Below are 17924 nucleotides of genomic sequence, written 5' to 3'. Positions count from 1 at the left end.
GAAGGAGAGGATGAAGTTCCAGCAGATGCTAGAGGACCACCAAAAATTGTTGTACTCAGGATGCGAAGATGGATTGAAGAAGTTTGGCAGCACTCTAGAGTTTCTACAATGGAAGGCAACACATGGTGTATCCGATAAAGGATTTGGTTTATTACTGGAGCTTTTAAAAAATATACTTCCTAAGGATAAAGAGTTGCCTACCACAACATACGAAGAAAAATAACTTGTTTACCTCTAGGATTGGAGGTACCAAAGATATATGCATGTCCCAATGACTGCATCCTCAACCATGGTAATAAGTACGAGAATTTGGATGCATGCCCCGTATGCGGTGCATTGCGGTATACAGTGTTATCCTAAACGCTAAACGGTAAACAGTCGATCACCTATCGTTTAGTCTGTTACTCGGGCAAAATGGATGTTTAAACGGGCAAAACTGCTGTTTAAACGATCAAAACAACCGATTAAACAGAAATGTTGTACCACTGTGTAGCGTTTAAACGGTGTGTAAACGGGCTAAACGGCCGTTTAGGCGAATAGTGGCGGTATAAGATCAGGAGAGAGGACCTAGGGAAGTCGAGGGGGAGCGTCGTCCCAAGAAGAGAGCCAAGATCATATGGTACTCTCCTATAATTCCATATTTAAAGCGTCTATTTAGAAACAAAGAGCATACTAAGTTATGCGATGGCACAAATAAGAACGCAAGAAAGACACAATGTTGAGATACCCAGCTGATGGCTCCCAGTGGAGAAAAATAGATAGAACTTACGAAGACTTTGTACTGGATGCGAGGAACATAAGGTTCGCTTTGAGTATGAATGGCATGAATCCTTTTGGTGAAATGAGCAGTAGCCACAACACTTGGCATGTGACTCTATGTATGTACAATCTCCCACCATGGCTCTACATGAAGTGAAAATTCATCATGATGCCGGTGCTTATCCAAGGTCCAAAGAAACCTGGGAATGATATTGATGTGTACCTAAGACGATTGGTAGAAAGACTGTTATCGTTGTGGCACCAAGAAGGTGTACGGATGTGGTATGGATACCGACATCGTTGTGGCACCAAGAAGGTATACGGATGTGGTATGAATACCGACAGGAGAACTTGAAGCTACGAGCATTGTTGTTCATAACCATCAATGACTGGCCTACTCTTTGTAATCTATCAGGACAAACGAACAAGGGACATAGAGGCTGCACACATTGCTTAGATGAAACAGATAGTATGTACTTGACTCACTGCAGAAAGGTTGTATACATGGGTCATCGTCGGTTTCTCCCCATCAAACATTAGGTACGAAAGAAAGGCAAGCATTTCAAAGGGCAAGCAAACCACCGTACAAAGCCGATGCAACGAAGTGGTAGGAAAACCTTTGATATGATAAAGGATATAGAAGGTAGTATTTGGCAAGGAACCTAGTAGCCAACCTATTCCAAGCGAAAACGGAATGGCGCCCATATGGAAGAAGAAGTCTATTTTTTAGGAGCTACCATATTGGGAAGTATTAGATGTTCGCAATGCAATTGACGTGATGCACGTCATGAAGAATCTTTGCATCAACCTGATAGGATTCTTGGAAGTGTACCGGAAGACAAAAGATACACTAGAAGCACGACAGGAAGTGCAACGTATGGAAGAGCGAGATGGCCTACATCCAGAAATGAGAGAAAATGGACAGCACTACTTAAGTCCTGTAAGCTATACTCTAAGCAAAGAAGAGAAGGAAAGCATGTTTGAATGCTTGAGCAGTATCAAGGTCCCATCTGAATAGTCCTCGAACATAAAAGGAATCCTAAATATGCTAGAGAAGAAATTTACAAACCTAAAGTCTTATGACTGTCACGTGCTTTTGACTCAACTTCTTCCTATTGCGGTTCGGGGGATTCCGCCTGAAAACGTTCGATCAACCATTGTAATGCTATGTGCTTTTCTCAACGCTATTTCTCATAAGGTAATTGATCTAGACCATCTCATAAATCTGCAGCACAATATGGTACAATATCTAGTTAGCTTTAAGTTGATATTTCCACCATCATTCTTCAACATTATGACACATCTTCTAGTTCACCTTGTCAAAGAGATTGATATTCTCGGACCTGTATTCCTACACAATATGTTCCCTTTTGAGAGGTTCATGGCGGTACTAAAGAAATATGTTCGTAATCGTGCTCATTCTGAAGGAAGCATCGCTAGTGGATATGGAACAGAGGAGGTCATCGAGTTTTGTGTTTACTTTACTGATGACCTTAAACCGATCGGGATTCCTGAATCACGATATGAGGGGAGACTACGTGGAAAGGGCATACTAGGAAAGAAAGCATATGCATGTATAGATGACTCGTTGAAAAAAGCATATTACGCAGTTCTTCAACAATCCTTCTTGGTGGATCCGTACATCGATGAACATAAGAAGATTTTGTGCTCCGAATTCCTAGAAAAGTCTAAGGTCTGGATTACACGTCGACACATGGATTCTTTGGTTGCGGAAGCATCTAATGCATAACATGGATATAGCAGAACAGCTGGCGTGGTTGGCTAGAGAATCATCTTGGAATATTCTAACATTCCAAGGGTACGAGATAAATAGAAACACATTTTATACGAGAGGGCAAGATAAAAAGAGCACCAACCAAAATAGCGATTTCCATATGGATGCCACGGACAACAACGGTAAAAAAGAGACATATTATGGTTACATAGAGGAGATATGGTAACTGAATTTTGGATTAAAGCCGACAAATTAACATCCAATATCTCTTGCATTGTTCGATAGCCCAAACTTGGTACCTTGATGAACCTGATCCTATTAACATCCAATATATTATGCTCAAGACTCGACGCGCTATCCAAGTTTTCGACACTTTCTACGATGTGTACCTCGATGAACGGCCATGGAGACCTCTTGGAAACCTCCAAACAGTATAAGAAATCAACTCTTGGAGACCTCCAAATCTCCAATGCAGATCAGGACTCCGTCGACGTTGATCCTAAGCTGCAAGCTCAACGCGTGTTCATATGTGTTCATCGATCTCAATCAAACTGTGTACAATCACATGGATCACCCCCGCAAGGCACGCTGGAAAAACTGAAACAATAACGGAAACAACTGCCGGTAGACGGTAGTATTAGCCAGTTTCACATTTCCAGTTAATTCGGTATAAACAAGAGCAGTACAAGAAAAAACACTTGAATCCAAGCTACATTGCCCAACGCATGGCAGCAATGGCGACCAGATCACCACTGCCGCAGCTGCTGCTCGTTGTACTAGCCACACAGGCCAGTCTAGCCTACTACGGAATTCCCTAAGATTACGATGCCCACCTCTCACTGTTCTTTCCTTTGATGTTAAACCAGATCTGTGCCATCCATTATTCTAATCGATGGAAGCAATTCAAATTTATCCAATTGAGAAATTCATCATACAAAATTTTCGTTGGTTCTGTACAGAACGATTTCACATACAGCGCGTTTCAAACTCGGTCAAATCAGCATAACTGCATAACGTTCACGGTAGTCTGAACTTGCCTGCTTTCAGATGTGTTCACTAGTCTCCATCAAGAGAAAATGCACTCCAGACCGCCCTAAAAGTCACGCAGGAACATAAAAAATAACAGCAATGATTCAGGTAACCAGTTTCACACTTCCAATCCGTCCAGTATATAAGATGGCCCCTTCACCCCAATCTCACAACACACAGCAAAACCACCACCACTGCAAGCAAACAATAACAACAGGAAGCAACACTGCTCCAGACATGGCAACCAGATCATCGCTGGTGCAGCTGCTGCTCATAGCAGTAGCTGTTGCCCAGATTGTTGGGTCACACGCTGGCGCCATTTCTGTATATTGGGGTCAGAATGGTGGTGAGGGCAAGCTGGCCGACACCTGTGCTACCGGCAACTACAAGTTCGTCAACTTAGCCTTCCTCGCAGCCTTTGGCAATGGCCAGCCCCCAGTGCTCAACCTGGCAGGCCACTGTGACCCGACCAATGGTGGCTGCACCAGTCTGAGCGCTGACATCAAGTCGTGCCAGAGCAATGGTGTCAAGGTTATGCTATCAATTGGAGGCGGTGCAGGCAGCTACTACCTTTCATCAGCTGAGGATGCCAAGAATGTAGCCACGTACCTGTGGAACAATTTCTTAGGTGGGCAATCCTCATCTCGCCCCCTGGGTGATGCAGTCCTTGATGGCATAGACTTCGACATCGAGGGCGGCACCAACCAGCACTGGGATGATCTTGCAAGGTACTTGAAAGGGTACAGCAACTCTGGCAGGAGGGTGTACCTGACTGCTGCGCCTCAGTGCCCATTTCCTGATGCCTGGGTGGGTGGTGCCCTCAACACTGGCCTGTTTGACTACGTCTGGGTGCAGTTCTACAACAACCCTCCCTGCCAGTACAGCTCAGGCAGCACCACTGATCTTGCAGATGCATGGAAGCAGTGGTTGTCGATTCCGGCAAAGCAGATCTTTCTTGGCCTGCCTGCTTCACCTCAGGCAGCTGGAAGCGGGTTTATACCAGCTGATGATCTCAAGTCTCAGGTTCTACCATTGATCAAGAGCTCTGGGAAGTATGGTGGAATCATGCTATGGTCCAAGTACTATGATGACCAAGATGGTTACAGTTCTTCAGTCAAGAGTGATGTTTAAATGGGGTTGCCTCTGGTGTATGAGTTCCTGTGTGATTATTGTGCTGTGTGAGCATCTCACTCTATGCTTTGTGAGTAGCTGTGTGATTGTGAATAGCTGTGTGTAATTGCAATAATTATTTTTGGAGGATTGGATTGGACCTGCTATATCTATGCATTGTTCTGGCTTCAAGAAATTCAAAAATCATAAAATTGTGGTGTAGTTTATGTATTTGAAGGGGAGGCTATTGGCTGTCGTAGACGGCATCAATGCTAATGCAAAAAATGAGAGCAAGTCTGTGCCTGGAGAACTCTTTATTAGATATGCTTATGATATAACTTAAATAATTAGGGGCTCAGACCAAGATAGTATCTGAAGATATCAGGATTTAAATCATATCAAAATAGCATAACTGCATTGCATGCTATCTATATTCTATTTCAATTTCCTGCTAACTAATGGCATGCTACATACAACTAACACAGAAATTAACAGCAGTGCAAGTTGGGTGCAAAAAATCACATATTTTGTCCAAGACATGTATATACATTCTATTTCTATCAAAGTGTCCAGACTGTCAAATATATTGTCGCCTGCCTAAGGATAGCACTGCTAACAACGTTCTACAGAAGCATCTACTTGTTGAGGTGTGATGGCTTCGACCCAGTAGCAAGGTCAAATCCAGGAGGAATAAACACAACGTCATCCCATTTTGAGGAGGAGCTATCCTGCAATATGCCTTAAATTTTAGTAGGACTACAGGGAAGTAAATAGAGTACGGCAACTAATGGTTAACAAATCAATCTTAAGTCAAAAAATATATACTACTTGTGTGCACAATGACATACAAAGGTGCTCAAATGTGCAATGTGCCAAGGACAAGCAAATAATACCAAATTATTTTATGCAAAATTCAGGAGCAGAATGAGTCTGAATAATGATAGTGGCGGGGAATTAAACTAGTTTGAAGGCTAGCGAAACCAGATTTTGATATGTACGAAATACGAGAAACTCAAACTTAAATTATGTCTTAGTGAGCTTAGCATACCTTCATAGATTTGATGATATCTTCCAAAGAAGAAACCTGAAAAGTAGAGTGCGCCAATATGCAATTTCAGTTTTCAGGTCTGCTGCTTTGGCAAATAAGATAACAAATAATGTACTACCTGAGTGTCACCAAGCCTAACAGCAGGATTAGGTTTTTGCTGATCACGAGAGGTCCGGTACAGTGAGTTATCCAAGTCCTCCTAAATATATGTTAGAGAAGAAATTCAATATCAGAACAGGGTGACAGGAAAATGTTCAAGAGAGTAAAGAAACAAAGAAGATCCCCTACCTTTCTGAAGAAAACTGGACGATATCTCTTGTTGTCACTCATCAGGACCAAGCTCCTTGACTAACATGTCATGCACAAATATTTGAAGGAATGCCAAACGTAAAGAAACATATTAATCAGTAGCATTGAGCTTAGGAGCAAGTTACAAGAGGGCTGATCGATGCAAAAATCCCTCTAATAATTTCAAAAGAACAAAAATCAAAACAAAGAAAGAGACAATGTGATCAGAGGGGCTTGCAGGATAGAGGTTTGTGACCTCCAAAGTCATCAAGGAATTGAAAACTCGTATATCCATAGAAGACATCGATTCAGTTGACCAAGTGTTCACTGTTAACTTATTTGTTTCTAAGTAGTACAATAAGTATATCCCCCCCCCTCCCCCACCCACAAAAAAAAAAATGTTTTTCATATCTTCAGTATAAAAGTTATATTTTCCTTTGTACACTACATGGTACCATAACTGCTGATAGAGAGAGTATAAGGTTAATCCATATTTGTTTTCTCCAGGTCAACACTACTTCCAGTTCTCTTAACTGCATGACAGAATCAATTAATCAAATATTATTGCAAATTAGGTGAAGTTATTCAAACCTGAAAAACTGGAACTCCTGGAAATCCCTCCCTGGCATACAGCCCTTCATCTTGCATCAACTGCAAAGGTACAATGAAAACTTTTTATGTAGGAGGTCATCAAAATGTTGAATCATCAGAACAGGAGCTGTAATCATAACCCACTAAACCGTTGGCACTAAATTGTACCTCACCTAGGGCTCTGCTGGATTATTAGGTACAATGCAAACTTTTTATGTAGGATGTCATCAAAATGTTGAATCATCAGAACAGGAGCTGTAATCAAAACCCACTACACCGTTGGCACTACATTGTACATCACCTAAGGTTCTACTGGATTACTAGGCCACCCATTGAGGAATTGAAAATTGGCAAAAGGATTTGTGATTTTGTTAGAAAGAGATTAACTCCACAAGCTACGGCAAAAAGATCTGTCATAGTAGTACACAACACGAATGACAGAATATGTCAGTCATCTCAACTTCGCTGCTGATATCTGTTAAACTCTAGGTCCCCTACTTCCCTTTAACACATTGTACCCAAGCCATCCAAGAAAGCACAGGTGAACTATCCATTTTCATGGATAAGCCTCTGAATCACATTGTACTTACTTGTTCCTAATATAATATGTGCAGCTCTTGCACGTTTGAGGGGAAAAAAACATACTGTATATACTTTACACAGAAATTTGCAGGAACAAGCAGTCGAACACGATTTATCATCAATATAGCTCATGTCTATTTTTAAAGTTGTACAGGCTAGCTATTTCATGCAAGAAAAAAATTGCAGTACACACGACGCAGTATAGTTCTACAATGAACGAAGGATATCTTTTTCTCAGAAAATCATTTATTGTACATATAAAACAGAACAAAAAAATTAGGGACAAAAGACTGTCACCTTAATTGCATTAGCCACCTGAGATGAATCAGGAAGGAATCTAAACGCCACACCATCAGACTTCAGTTGGATAACCTGAAAACAAAAGACGTATTACAACAAGACAACTCACAAATTCAGTTTAGGAGAAGAAATGCGAAAAATTTTGAAGTATCAAGACGAAAAGTGAAGATGTATCCTCTCAAGAAATTTGTAGCACTAGTAAGGAAAAAAACAGTTACTAGTTTCAAAACACTTATTGTTGGGAACAGAAGATGTGCAACACCAGCCACTGGTTATGTATGATTAAAGGCATAAGAGACCTCAATAGAAGACAAGTGCAGTTCAGTGAATTTAAAGCCTAGACAACTTCTCAAGCTCTTTTTCTTTACCAACATTGTGGATGCTTGGCCTATAAAGTTCTACAACTAATTGTAACATTTCAGCACCACAAGTACACTGGACTCATGGACAGCTCAGCCATTGACTTCATTATACTAAAGTATTTTTGAAATCACATAAAATAAAGCTTTTGTATTATGTGTAACCCGTAACTTCATCTTACAAATACGTAAGCAACTAAAATGAAGTCCATCAACTCCTCTGTAAGCATCTTATAGAAGAAATAATTCATGTACCATGAATGTGCGATTTGTTTGAGAATTGAGAGTAAACTCCCGAATATTTCATCAAGCGACTTCTAACCAGACAAGATACCACTATTATCATGGAAACCTCACCAGAGCCACAGGACTCATGCCATAGGTGCTTTCAGGAGATAAGAGTCATGTCATACGGAAGCACACAATCAAATGACCCAAGATCTCTAAATGCAACAAAAGAGATATATGGACAAACCATAACTGAACATGTGCCCGAAGACACGACTGAGGCTACATGGTCGCGTTCAGGCATTCTGTCGAGCAATTTCAGGGCGCACGGTTTTATGAGAAACATGATTACACCAACCAAAAAAATGATTACCTAATCTGTGGAGGTTGAGAGAACCTGATTCACATGGCATCCCAAACATGGAAGTGAAAGGCATTAAAAACCAAGGAGGAGATAACAGCATTCGGACCTTGTTGAGCGCGACGGGCACGACGCTGGAGCCGGCGCGCATGTCGCCCTCCATCTGCTCCAGCAGCGCGTCGGCATCCTCCTTCCGGAAGCACAGCAGCCCGAGCGCCGCCGGAGGCCTCGCGCCCTCGCGCCCTTGCTGTCCTCCCGCGCGGGCGGAGGACACGAGCACGATCTCGTGGGCGGCGTTGGCGAGCGCATATACGGGCACCCCGGCGAGCCGCTCCTCGATCTCAGCGGGCGGTAGGGGCGTGGCCGAGGCCCAGGAGGGGGAGGGGGAGGGGATGCGGACCCAGGGCGGCGGCGGCGGGAGGGCCCGGGGGAGGGAGGAGAGGAAGGAGGTGAGGTGGGCTTGAATGGGGAGGAAGGGGTTTGGGATGCTGGGGCTATGGCTAGGGCTGGGGTTGGGGTTGGAGGAGCCGGCGGCGGTGGTGGTGGTAGTGGGGTTCTTGAGCCATGGGAACTGGAATTGGAAAGGCATGGCGACGGCGGTGGGAAACGGCAGCGGGGAGCAAGCAAGGGGGGAGCGCCGGCTGGACGGGGAAGAAGACGACGAGCGCAAGGGTTTTTGGGCGAGTTTTCCTTCACGGGCTCAATTCGATAGAATGAGTTGGCCCATTTTATTCTAGACAACGTACGTTGGGCCTACGGGCCCAAGCAAAGCTCAAACTTAGTCGGATATCCAATCCATCTTCCACAAGATCTTGGCTTTCATATCTTCCGATGTTTGGAATCCGTGCAGAGTTAAATGAATGGACCATATCAAGTGCAGTAGAGTTGTTCGGTGTACAAGCGCGTGCGTATTGGGGAGGAGAGGGACACGTGTTAAAGTCTGATTAGCTGTTGTGGAGTGACCGGATGAGTTTCTTTTGGGTTTAAAATTTTGATTCAATTTTTCTCTCAAACCGTAAATGCATCTTGTATTCCATTTGAACTACAGTGATATTTAGAATTTATGCAACAAAACAAGACCCAATATAGATATTTTCTATTATTTTAAAAAAAACAAAATTCGAGTTGTACTTATTCAACATTTTGATATGCAGTTTTGACATTTTTTATGTAGTCTTCAACATTTTCACATAAAATGTTGAATTGGGTTGTTGAAGTTCTTGAACTAAGTTTGAATAAATGTTGCATTTACTATTAAAAAATATTGAGTATATTAATGTAATATTCTGAACATATCAGGTCACAAAATATTTAGCAAACTAGCAAATTGCGAGAACATATTAAAACAAAAAAAATTAAAAAGAATAGCATACTTATTACTTAAAAAGGATCGAATCGTTGTAGTTGTAGGAGCCCCTAGCTAGTTCTCGTGTGTGGGAACTGCTGGTCCACTGCTGCTTTGTTGTTTCCACGTGAAAAAAAAAACAGCAGGCCGTGATGGACTCCCTGGCCATACGCTAATTGGGCTTTGGGCTTTAAAGATACAACCCCTATCTATCTTCCGCAAGATAGATAGGAAGCCCCAAACTTAATCGTAATTTCGCAATGTAATTTTCTAAGAGAGAAACAATGATATAATTTACAAATTTTGATGACGAACCGGTCTATAAGGTCAAATAAAAATAATAGAGGGGAGTTTGAAGGCAAGGGAGAGAGACTTTGGTTGTAATAACAAGAAATTTAGTTCACTACTTGTGAAACGTTTAATTATTCGAATGTATCAGCAGAATTTTTGGATTAATTTGGTTAATCAGCCTAACCAAGATCGATTGTTGGATCACAGCAATTATTTTTATTTAGAGTTTTATTCTCAGATTCTATCTGAGGGGTTTGCGATCGTTGTAGAAATCCCACTTTCGCTAGGGCAACCATCTTGTTTGGAAGAAAAAGAAATACCAAAGTTTCAAAATTTACAATCTATTCATTCAATATTTCCCTTTTTAGAAGACAAATTTTTGCATTTACATTATCTATCACATATAGAAATACCCTATCTAGTTTGAACTCTATTTGGATTTTTTATACCTGGGATTTGAAATCTATGTTCTTTCTTTCTGGTAGCCTTTTTATTTTATACAAAATAGTTGTTTAATTCAAAATAAATATAATATATGCATAAGATAACTTTATTTTTAACTTCTATGAGATAGACAAATTTTTAATGGAGTTTATTGGCAATTTCTCTAGGGCAGTGCTTTTAAAATTATTATTTTAGATATCAGTTAGAACAATCAAAATCCTGATAGGATAGGAGATCTAAGCTCGTCCTATATCACATTGCTTCCAAGGCCTACCGATCTCTATATCAATTCAAATCAAACAGGACAATCAAATAAATATGATGATGTAACTTTACAAGCTAAGGTGAACCAAATTCTTCGGTGGTGAATTCATCAAGGAGGTTGGAAGGTATTTTTAAAAAACAAGTTTTTTTCAATAAAGAATCTTGACCCACACCATAAATCATGAACAAACACAAAAATATTATGTTGTGGTTGAGCTTGATATACGTTAATGACTCCCTTGCCTTTTGTTTACAAATTGGGCTGACTATTTTTGCAACATTAAAAATGGTGCATGGGAACAGGTTGCATATGGTAATGGGTCTACTATTCTTCATTTAATATTATATGGCAAGATATACTAATAACCCTGCATATTTCTTATAGCAAAAATTCAAATCTGCTTAGAAATGGGCTCTGATTCAACAGTTGTGCAACTGTTAATCCTTTGGTTTCATAATTTGCTGTTTGGTAGATTCCCAAAGTAGCTACCAGAAAGATTCCACAGGGGGAGCTGTACCAAACAACATTTTGTAGGGAAGCAATCCCAGAGTGAGTTTATGGGAGTGATTTCCTAAAATGAACTAAATATGCTGGAAGTTGAAAAATCCAGCTTCCCGTAATTTACTCCTTCGCAGAGTTTGTTCAAGAGAATAACTTTGCATGGTGATCTATCAAAGTTGATGTAGAAGAGCAGTTTCAATGTTGGCGCCAACTAACAATGGTAATGGTAGTAGCGGTATTCGGAAGCATCGGTCAATCATAATAATTTACACCATAGTTGAGGAAAGCTCCCATGGAATTGCTCCAAATGAGCCAAAACAGACTGAAATTAGTCGAATCAAATTCAATTCCCCAAATCTGGGCCAAACTCTTCAATCAAATGTTACTGTGATTTCCAGATATATAATATGATACTATTCTTCAAGAGTCATTCATACAAAATAATAACAATTAAACATCCAAATTGAATTTGAGTCCATTTCATATTTCCTTAAATCCATGACTATCTAATAATTCTTGGAGCAAACAGGACCTTAGAGCAATTTATGAATCTTATTAAGCAAAGCATCGGTAGTAGCTGATACTCAGTGGTGGCGATATACACCAGCCTGCCCTTTTATCGGATTTACATGTTTTTTTTTGAAAGGCGGATCATTTACATGTTTTTAATATGATGTAGTGTGGACGTGTGGTCCTTGAGTGGATTTGATCAAATCTTTCTGGCACATATACTTTGTGCAATACAAGTTTCACGCATTTTTGCCGCATTTGTAAAATAGAATTATCTTGTCCATCATGAGTAGCACATACACAGACCTGACAGGCATTTTTCTGCTTGCTAATAATATCTTACAAGATCTCCATATCCAACACACACTATCTACAAACCTAGAATAGAACAAGATAAAGGTATCACACTCCTAAGCTACACACAGGTACGGCGAACTTTCTTCTTAGTGCTCGTAAGGAGCGTAATCATCTGCCGACCTAATTCCGCCATAGACATGCATGAATGCACTAACGTCCGGGCCGCTTTCCTTGACGAATTCATCCGGGGATTGAAGCGCTATGACCATGATGGCAAACACTCCATTGTTTTGAGCTCGATCGATCTCCAAGCAAATGGCAGATCGTGTGCTGCGCCGCCGGCCATCAGTCTGTATGTTGTGCTAAAGGATAGGGACAGCCACATGTAGCAGAGATATCTTGATGAGCAAAAGCAGACGAAAAGTAACAGAAAACAATCTGCCGACATCTAGCTCCATAGTGCCTGCACAGCTGCCATATATGCTTGCGCCCTAGCTTGTATGGCATGCCACGCCGCAAAGTGCAGTCCTTGGTCACCAAAGAAAACTGTTCTTTTCTGACATAGCATGCGAGAGATCTCCCTTTGTTTTTTTTACTACCTCTACTTTTTGTTGAAAAAGAACGGTAACTTTGATGATTGCACTTTCAGAGATTGGATGAGCTGAGGAATGGGAACATGCAAGTGGCTCAGTTTGCAGAGTTCTAGCTGGCCACGAGGCGCTGGTTCAGTCGCTAACTTGTGTTTTTAGTGAATACCAAATTAAATGTCTTGGCCAATTTGTTGTTAGAATAAGATTTGGTACAAGCTGTCATAAAATTTGGCCTATTGAGAGGAAAATGGTCCCTAAAACTATCTTTAAAACAAATAAAATACAATATAATGCTACAAGGGTTAAGAAACAATCAAATGTAACCTAAATAATTTGCCGTAGAATTCAGCATGGAAAAAAAATGTGAACAGCAGTAGTTCATAACAATTCCATATTGCTATAACATTGAGAGGTGGGGAAATCCCAATGCTTCCACAGTCACAAACTATTGTTTACTTCAGAATAACACATAAACAATTTACTACGATGAAAGCACAGATAGTTTTAATTATTTTCTTCAGACTGAGAGCTGAATAATATCTTCCGTATATGGGGTACAGATGGCTTCCACAATCTAGTGCTTTTTTTTTTCCTTAGGATAGTCTATATACTAAGATACATTAACAAAGAACAATCCCTTGGCTTACATATCTGCCTCACAAAAGAGAAGAATCATACTTCTGTCATTATTATATATTAAACCAGAATATTGCTGAGATAATTTTTGGTTGATGGACCTCTCTACTTCTTTTTTTCCCTTTTTCCAGTACTCATGGAACATCTCCACTGGTGATCGAAACTGGTGAGTTCTGGGATTGCGACATGACCTTTAATCCCAGATCAATCATGAAGGTTCCAATTTTTTGCCCGTATTTCTATTGCGTGCAGTTGAAATATTACCTCGCATGAATTCAAAATGGAGGAAGTATTTTGAAATGTCTACATAAAATGCTATGAGCGCAAATAATATTAATACTACGAGGATGTAATTTGAAATGCTAGAATCCGTAGTCTCTCTATTGGAGCACACAATAGTATCATAGAAACGAAGGAATGCTAGCTTACTTCTGGAGCCATGCATGCTTAACCCAGATGTTTGCCAAGAACAAGCTCTTATATATTTCCATTTTGTGCACTGACACTATATATAGGGTACAATGTTACCGACACTCACTAACAATACACTTTCATACTGTGACCATGACAACAGCTTGCAGACGACACTTACTTGGATCCAACTGATGAGCTGAAACGAGCACAGATTGAGCTTTCAGCACACGCACACACAGGCACAAAAATAAGATCACACTCACACAGAAAAATAGATCAACCATCATGGAGCACAAGTTCTTTTCATGCGCTCCACTTATTTACTTAGCCATACGGGATGCACAACTTGTGCCGGCTTCCATGTACTTGTGATTCCTGCTGCTCATCGATCACGAGCAGTTGCTGGGCATGGTGAGGCCGCACTTGCCCGGCAGCGCCATGGCTCGGTTGGGGTCGATGTGGTAGATCCTCATCCATATGCCGGCGACGCCCCGGTAGCGGCAGATGCAACCCAGGTCGGCCTTGCCCAGCGCGGCGCAGCACTCCGCCGACGGGCTGTCGGTCGGGTCATTCACCGACGCCGCGGCCTGGCACAGCTTGAAGTCCTCGTTCGCCATGCCGCAGATGGCGTGGGCGCCCTCCATTGCGGCGAGGGCCACCACCATGGCGAGGAGCAGTGCAGCTAGTGCCTGTGCTTTTGCCATTGGAGATCTAATGTTTTCTAGCTGCTAGAGCTGGTGTGATTTTGGTTTTGATTGTGTGCGGCTCTATGTTTAATTTTGCTTGAGCTGGTGTGAGGAGAGAGCTTGGTGTGAGGTCCTATTTATAGGAGCACAGTGTGGGACATGGTGCACTCATATAACACTTATATATATTGCTAATTAAAATTGTCCCTAGATATATTTCTTTGATCTATGTGATTCCCAGCTGTACGCAGGTTCTATGTCAAAATTTTAAAAAAACACTGACAGATAATTAACATGTGCTCCTGGATTCTATTCTATTTTTTAAACGAGCTACCCAGATTGAGGGAGAATTTCAGGCAGTTTCATCCTCCATAGACATCCGCCTTGTAATCACATATTGAACCAGAAACTAGCATTGTTATGATAACAAACTCAATAAATCTCAAAGTTGTGAAATAAAGTACATTTTGGTATAAATATGTATAAATAAATTTTATGTTCCAATTATATACTTAAAAAGATGCAGATAGATCATGTTTCTAACTGCGGCTGCATATGTTACTATAAGAGATATCTATTTTTTTTCTTGAGTGTAGTGTATTTGTTATTTTTGATTGATAACTTATTGTTGGTAAGTTTTACTTAGTATAATATGTTTCTGCTGGTGTTAATTTTTTTTTTACCATCGGTCAGTCCAAACTACATTCAGAACAACGACCTTGCCCTCTGCAGTGACTACATACATCATTACCTAGAGTAATTTCAGCATGTCTTCTTTGAATAAACCATAAAAGCTACAGATCTTACGACTTGGTCTATTTACAAAAAATTCTAAATGATGACACTAAATCATCAACCACCCACAAATAACAAACTCTCTTGTGAAAAGTCAGAAGTTAGTGTGTATCTTCATGTGTATTTATGACTGATATTTTAGATGGCTAAGGAGCGAGGCAAAGGACTAAAGTGTGACTCCTTGTCAAGAAGAAATTAAAATAAAATAGCCAGTCAAATGACCGATGAGGAGTACCGTGTCAATTGGAAGATCAGAAACTATATATTGGCGTGCAACTGGATAAGCGCTGCTGAAAATATGATTTTGCCACTAGAAAATTTACCATCGGTAAATCACCATGCATTTTTCTCCTATCGAAAGCCAGTGTGAAATTACCATATGGGTGCTATAGGCTCCGTTTGTTTTAGCTTATAGCTGATTTTGAAGGTTCAATTTTGGAAAATCAAAAAGTCAGACTTTCATAGTCGAGAATCCAACTGATTATGGATTCTCAATTCTGGATTTCGGGAGTTATCTGACTTTTGAATTTATCAAAATCGAACCTTCAAATCGGCCATAAGCTAAAACAAACGGGACCATAGTTTTGTCATTCAACTTACATATTTATAAGATGCTACAATGAAAAAAATAGTAATCACATCCATTTCCTGGTTGTTTTTGTCTTTACACTACCGCTGCTCCACACAATATCAGTATTAAGTTACTCTATCATTATACTTCCAATGAAGGATAAACAAATGATTTCAAAATACAGTAGCATTGATTCCATTTAATTTTTAGTGGATATATATTTGTAGATCTCTGTGTGAGCTGAAAAAGAAGTTAAATTACACTGTACAAATGTTCTAGTGTTGATATCTGGCCATCTAAATGTACTCTGTTGACTTCAGTAGTGCGTTGGGTTGGGCAGGCACCCATGATACAGTGTTGATGGATAGATAGCTCAGGTTTACTTATGTATGATAGCACTTGAGGGCCAGGACTCCAAAAAGTTGGATGCAGATGTAGACAGGCACTACATTCTTTTTGTGTAAGGCGTGTATGTCTGTGTTAATTCTTCTTCCAAGTGCGGCCAGGCTACCGAAATTTTGATGTTAATTACTCAACTTCGCAGATTTCATCGAGTCACTATTAATGGCTAAATTATCACAATTACTGCAAACAAATAGCCAGGACCTCCAATGATGATATTCTCTTGTGCCATTATGAAAACAACTTACAGTTACCTAATTGTTATATTATATTAGTCTACTGTATTTTGTAACAGGGTACAAATTTGTACATTACTAGTATGTTTTGGACAAATTTAATTATTTGATTCAAAAGATTGTGTCCACCTGGTAGTTGGATAAGAGGTCTGATGTGTAAGGTGGTTTTATTTATTTCTTCACTCATACATTACCTGGACATTTCGAGGGAACAGCTGTCACTCAAAGCGAACTATACGTTAATATTTAAAATAATTTGAAAGAGTTACGTATCATCAATCCAAATTATTATACTAATTTCCAGACTGAATAATTATTTAGCTACGCATGAGAGTTGCTTTTTTGTCAGGCTTATTATTTTAGCGATCACATATAAAAGAAAGCGAGAGTGTTCAAAATATTGGTAGCAGGTGTGTGGACACTTTTGCTAACTTCAAATTTGAGAGTATTGCCTCTGAAGATGGACAACCCATGACATCTTGGAAACAATTCCAGCAATACGGATTCCTAGTTTAAGCATCTGAGTAATCAATTTCTCTATCTCTATCGTCCAGATCCAGCTGCTGGTAATACGATTTTGCTAGGTTAATGACACGCGAATGCATCAGAATATAGATGTATAACAACCATTATTTCTTCATCATTTCCGCATCACATTTCGTCACAGCTACATTTTATTCATCCTTTCCAATAGGCATTGGGTGTTAATCTAGCAGAAACAACCTGATGAAGAATCCTCCCACGACTTGAATACACACACACACATATAAAGCTCTGTCAGATTCACGCCAAATTTGCCCATTCAGACATTCATATTAATAAGTCCAACTTTGCAGTGGACAAAAGACACACATATTCATAAGACAGTCCTGACACTTTGTTCTGCACTGATTGATGAGCTCACTCGCAGCTCATGAAATATATTGCAGTGCAGCACCAGGAGAAGAAGCCCAGACATTATCAGTCTTTTAAGTGCTTCATTTATTCAATCTCGTAGCCGTATAATACGAAATTACTACTAGCGATGTGCATGCTCCGACGTAGACAGCATGCTAAGCACAGCTCTGTTCGCCATTGATGATCAGCAGTTGGCCGGCATGGCGAGGCCGCACTTGCCGGGCAGGCCCATGGCGCGGTTGATGTCGATCCTGTAGAACCTCACCCACACGCCGGCGGCGTTCTTGTACCGGCACAGGCACGGCAGGTCGGCCCCGGCCAGGGCGGCGCAGCACGCAGCCGAGGGCTGCTCGGTCGGGTTGCGGATGGCCGCCGCCGGCTGGCATGCCCTGATGCCATTGCTGGACAGGTTGCAGATGCCGTGTGCCATCTCGGCCGACGTGGCGAGGACCACCAAGATGGTCAGGAGCGCGCCCATTGTCTGTGCCTTTGCCATGGTTATGTGCTCAAGGATGTTGTAGCTCTGGGTGGTTGTTAGGTTTAGGCTGAAGATTTGGTTGATCTGGAGTTGTGAGGAGAGTGTTTGGTTGGGGGGTCTTATTTATAGGGTAAAATTATGACAGTTTTTGGTAATACACGCTGCCTCTTTCGGAT

At 40.9% G+C, this 17924-nt stretch overlaps 4 protein-coding genes across 6 annotated transcripts; 1 reads left to right on the top strand and 3 right to left on the bottom strand.

The window, feature by feature from the left end:
• Positions 1-2742: 2742 nt before the first annotated feature.
• On the bottom strand, positions 2743-9094 carry LOC112883472 (protein TIC 22-like, chloroplastic). 3 transcript variants are annotated; one of them, XM_025948777.1, is made up of 8 exons: positions 8947-9094; positions 8500-8910; positions 7440-7514; positions 6561-6620; positions 5970-6029; positions 5800-5880; positions 5682-5717; positions 5021-5361 (listed from the first exon to the last, which is right to left on the bottom strand). In XM_025948777.1, the coding sequence occupies exons 1-8, from the start codon at positions 8977-8979 to the stop codon at positions 5269-5271; spliced, it is 849 nt and encodes a 282-aa protein (XP_025804562.1). In that variant the 5' UTR covers positions 8980-9094; the 3' UTR covers positions 5021-5268. The 3 variants fall into 3 exon arrangements, with proteins under 3 accessions (XP_025804561.1, XP_025804562.1, XP_025804560.1); XM_025948776.1 differs by lacking the exon at positions 5021-5361 and adding an exon at positions 2743-2998 and having other exon boundaries at positions 8500-9094; XM_025948775.1 differs by having other exon boundaries at positions 8500-9092.
• LOC112883470 (acidic endochitinase-like) lies at positions 3015-4857 on the top strand. The gene has a single exon (XM_025948774.1). It carries the CDS (start codon positions 3623-3625, stop codon positions 4652-4654), a length of 1032 nt encoding a protein of 343 aa, XP_025804559.1. The 5' UTR covers positions 3015-3622; the 3' UTR covers positions 4655-4857.
• Positions 9095-13728: 4634 nt separating the features above from the next.
• Positions 13729-14461, bottom strand: LOC112882552 (putative lipid-transfer protein DIR1). The gene has a single exon (XM_025947631.1). It carries the CDS (start codon positions 14385-14387, stop codon positions 14073-14075), a length of 315 nt encoding a protein of 104 aa, XP_025803416.1. The 5' UTR covers positions 14388-14461; the 3' UTR covers positions 13729-14072.
• A 2694-nt stretch (positions 14462-17155) lies between these two features.
• LOC112882431 (putative lipid-transfer protein DIR1) lies at positions 17156-17832 on the bottom strand. Its single transcript, XM_025947499.1, has one exon. It carries the CDS (start codon positions 17764-17766, stop codon positions 17455-17457), a length of 312 nt encoding a protein of 103 aa, XP_025803284.1. The 5' UTR covers positions 17767-17832; the 3' UTR covers positions 17156-17454.
• Positions 17833-17924: the final 92 nt, after the last annotated feature.

Source organism: Panicum hallii, chromosome 2, assembly GCF_002211085.1.
Source record: "Panicum hallii strain FIL2 chromosome 2, PHallii_v3.1, whole genome shotgun sequence".
NCBI classification, from domain to species: Eukaryota; Viridiplantae; Streptophyta; class Magnoliopsida; order Poales; family Poaceae; genus Panicum; species Panicum hallii.
Note: the sequence above shows the minus strand (reverse complement) of the source record. Positions and strands in the feature narration are given on the sequence as shown.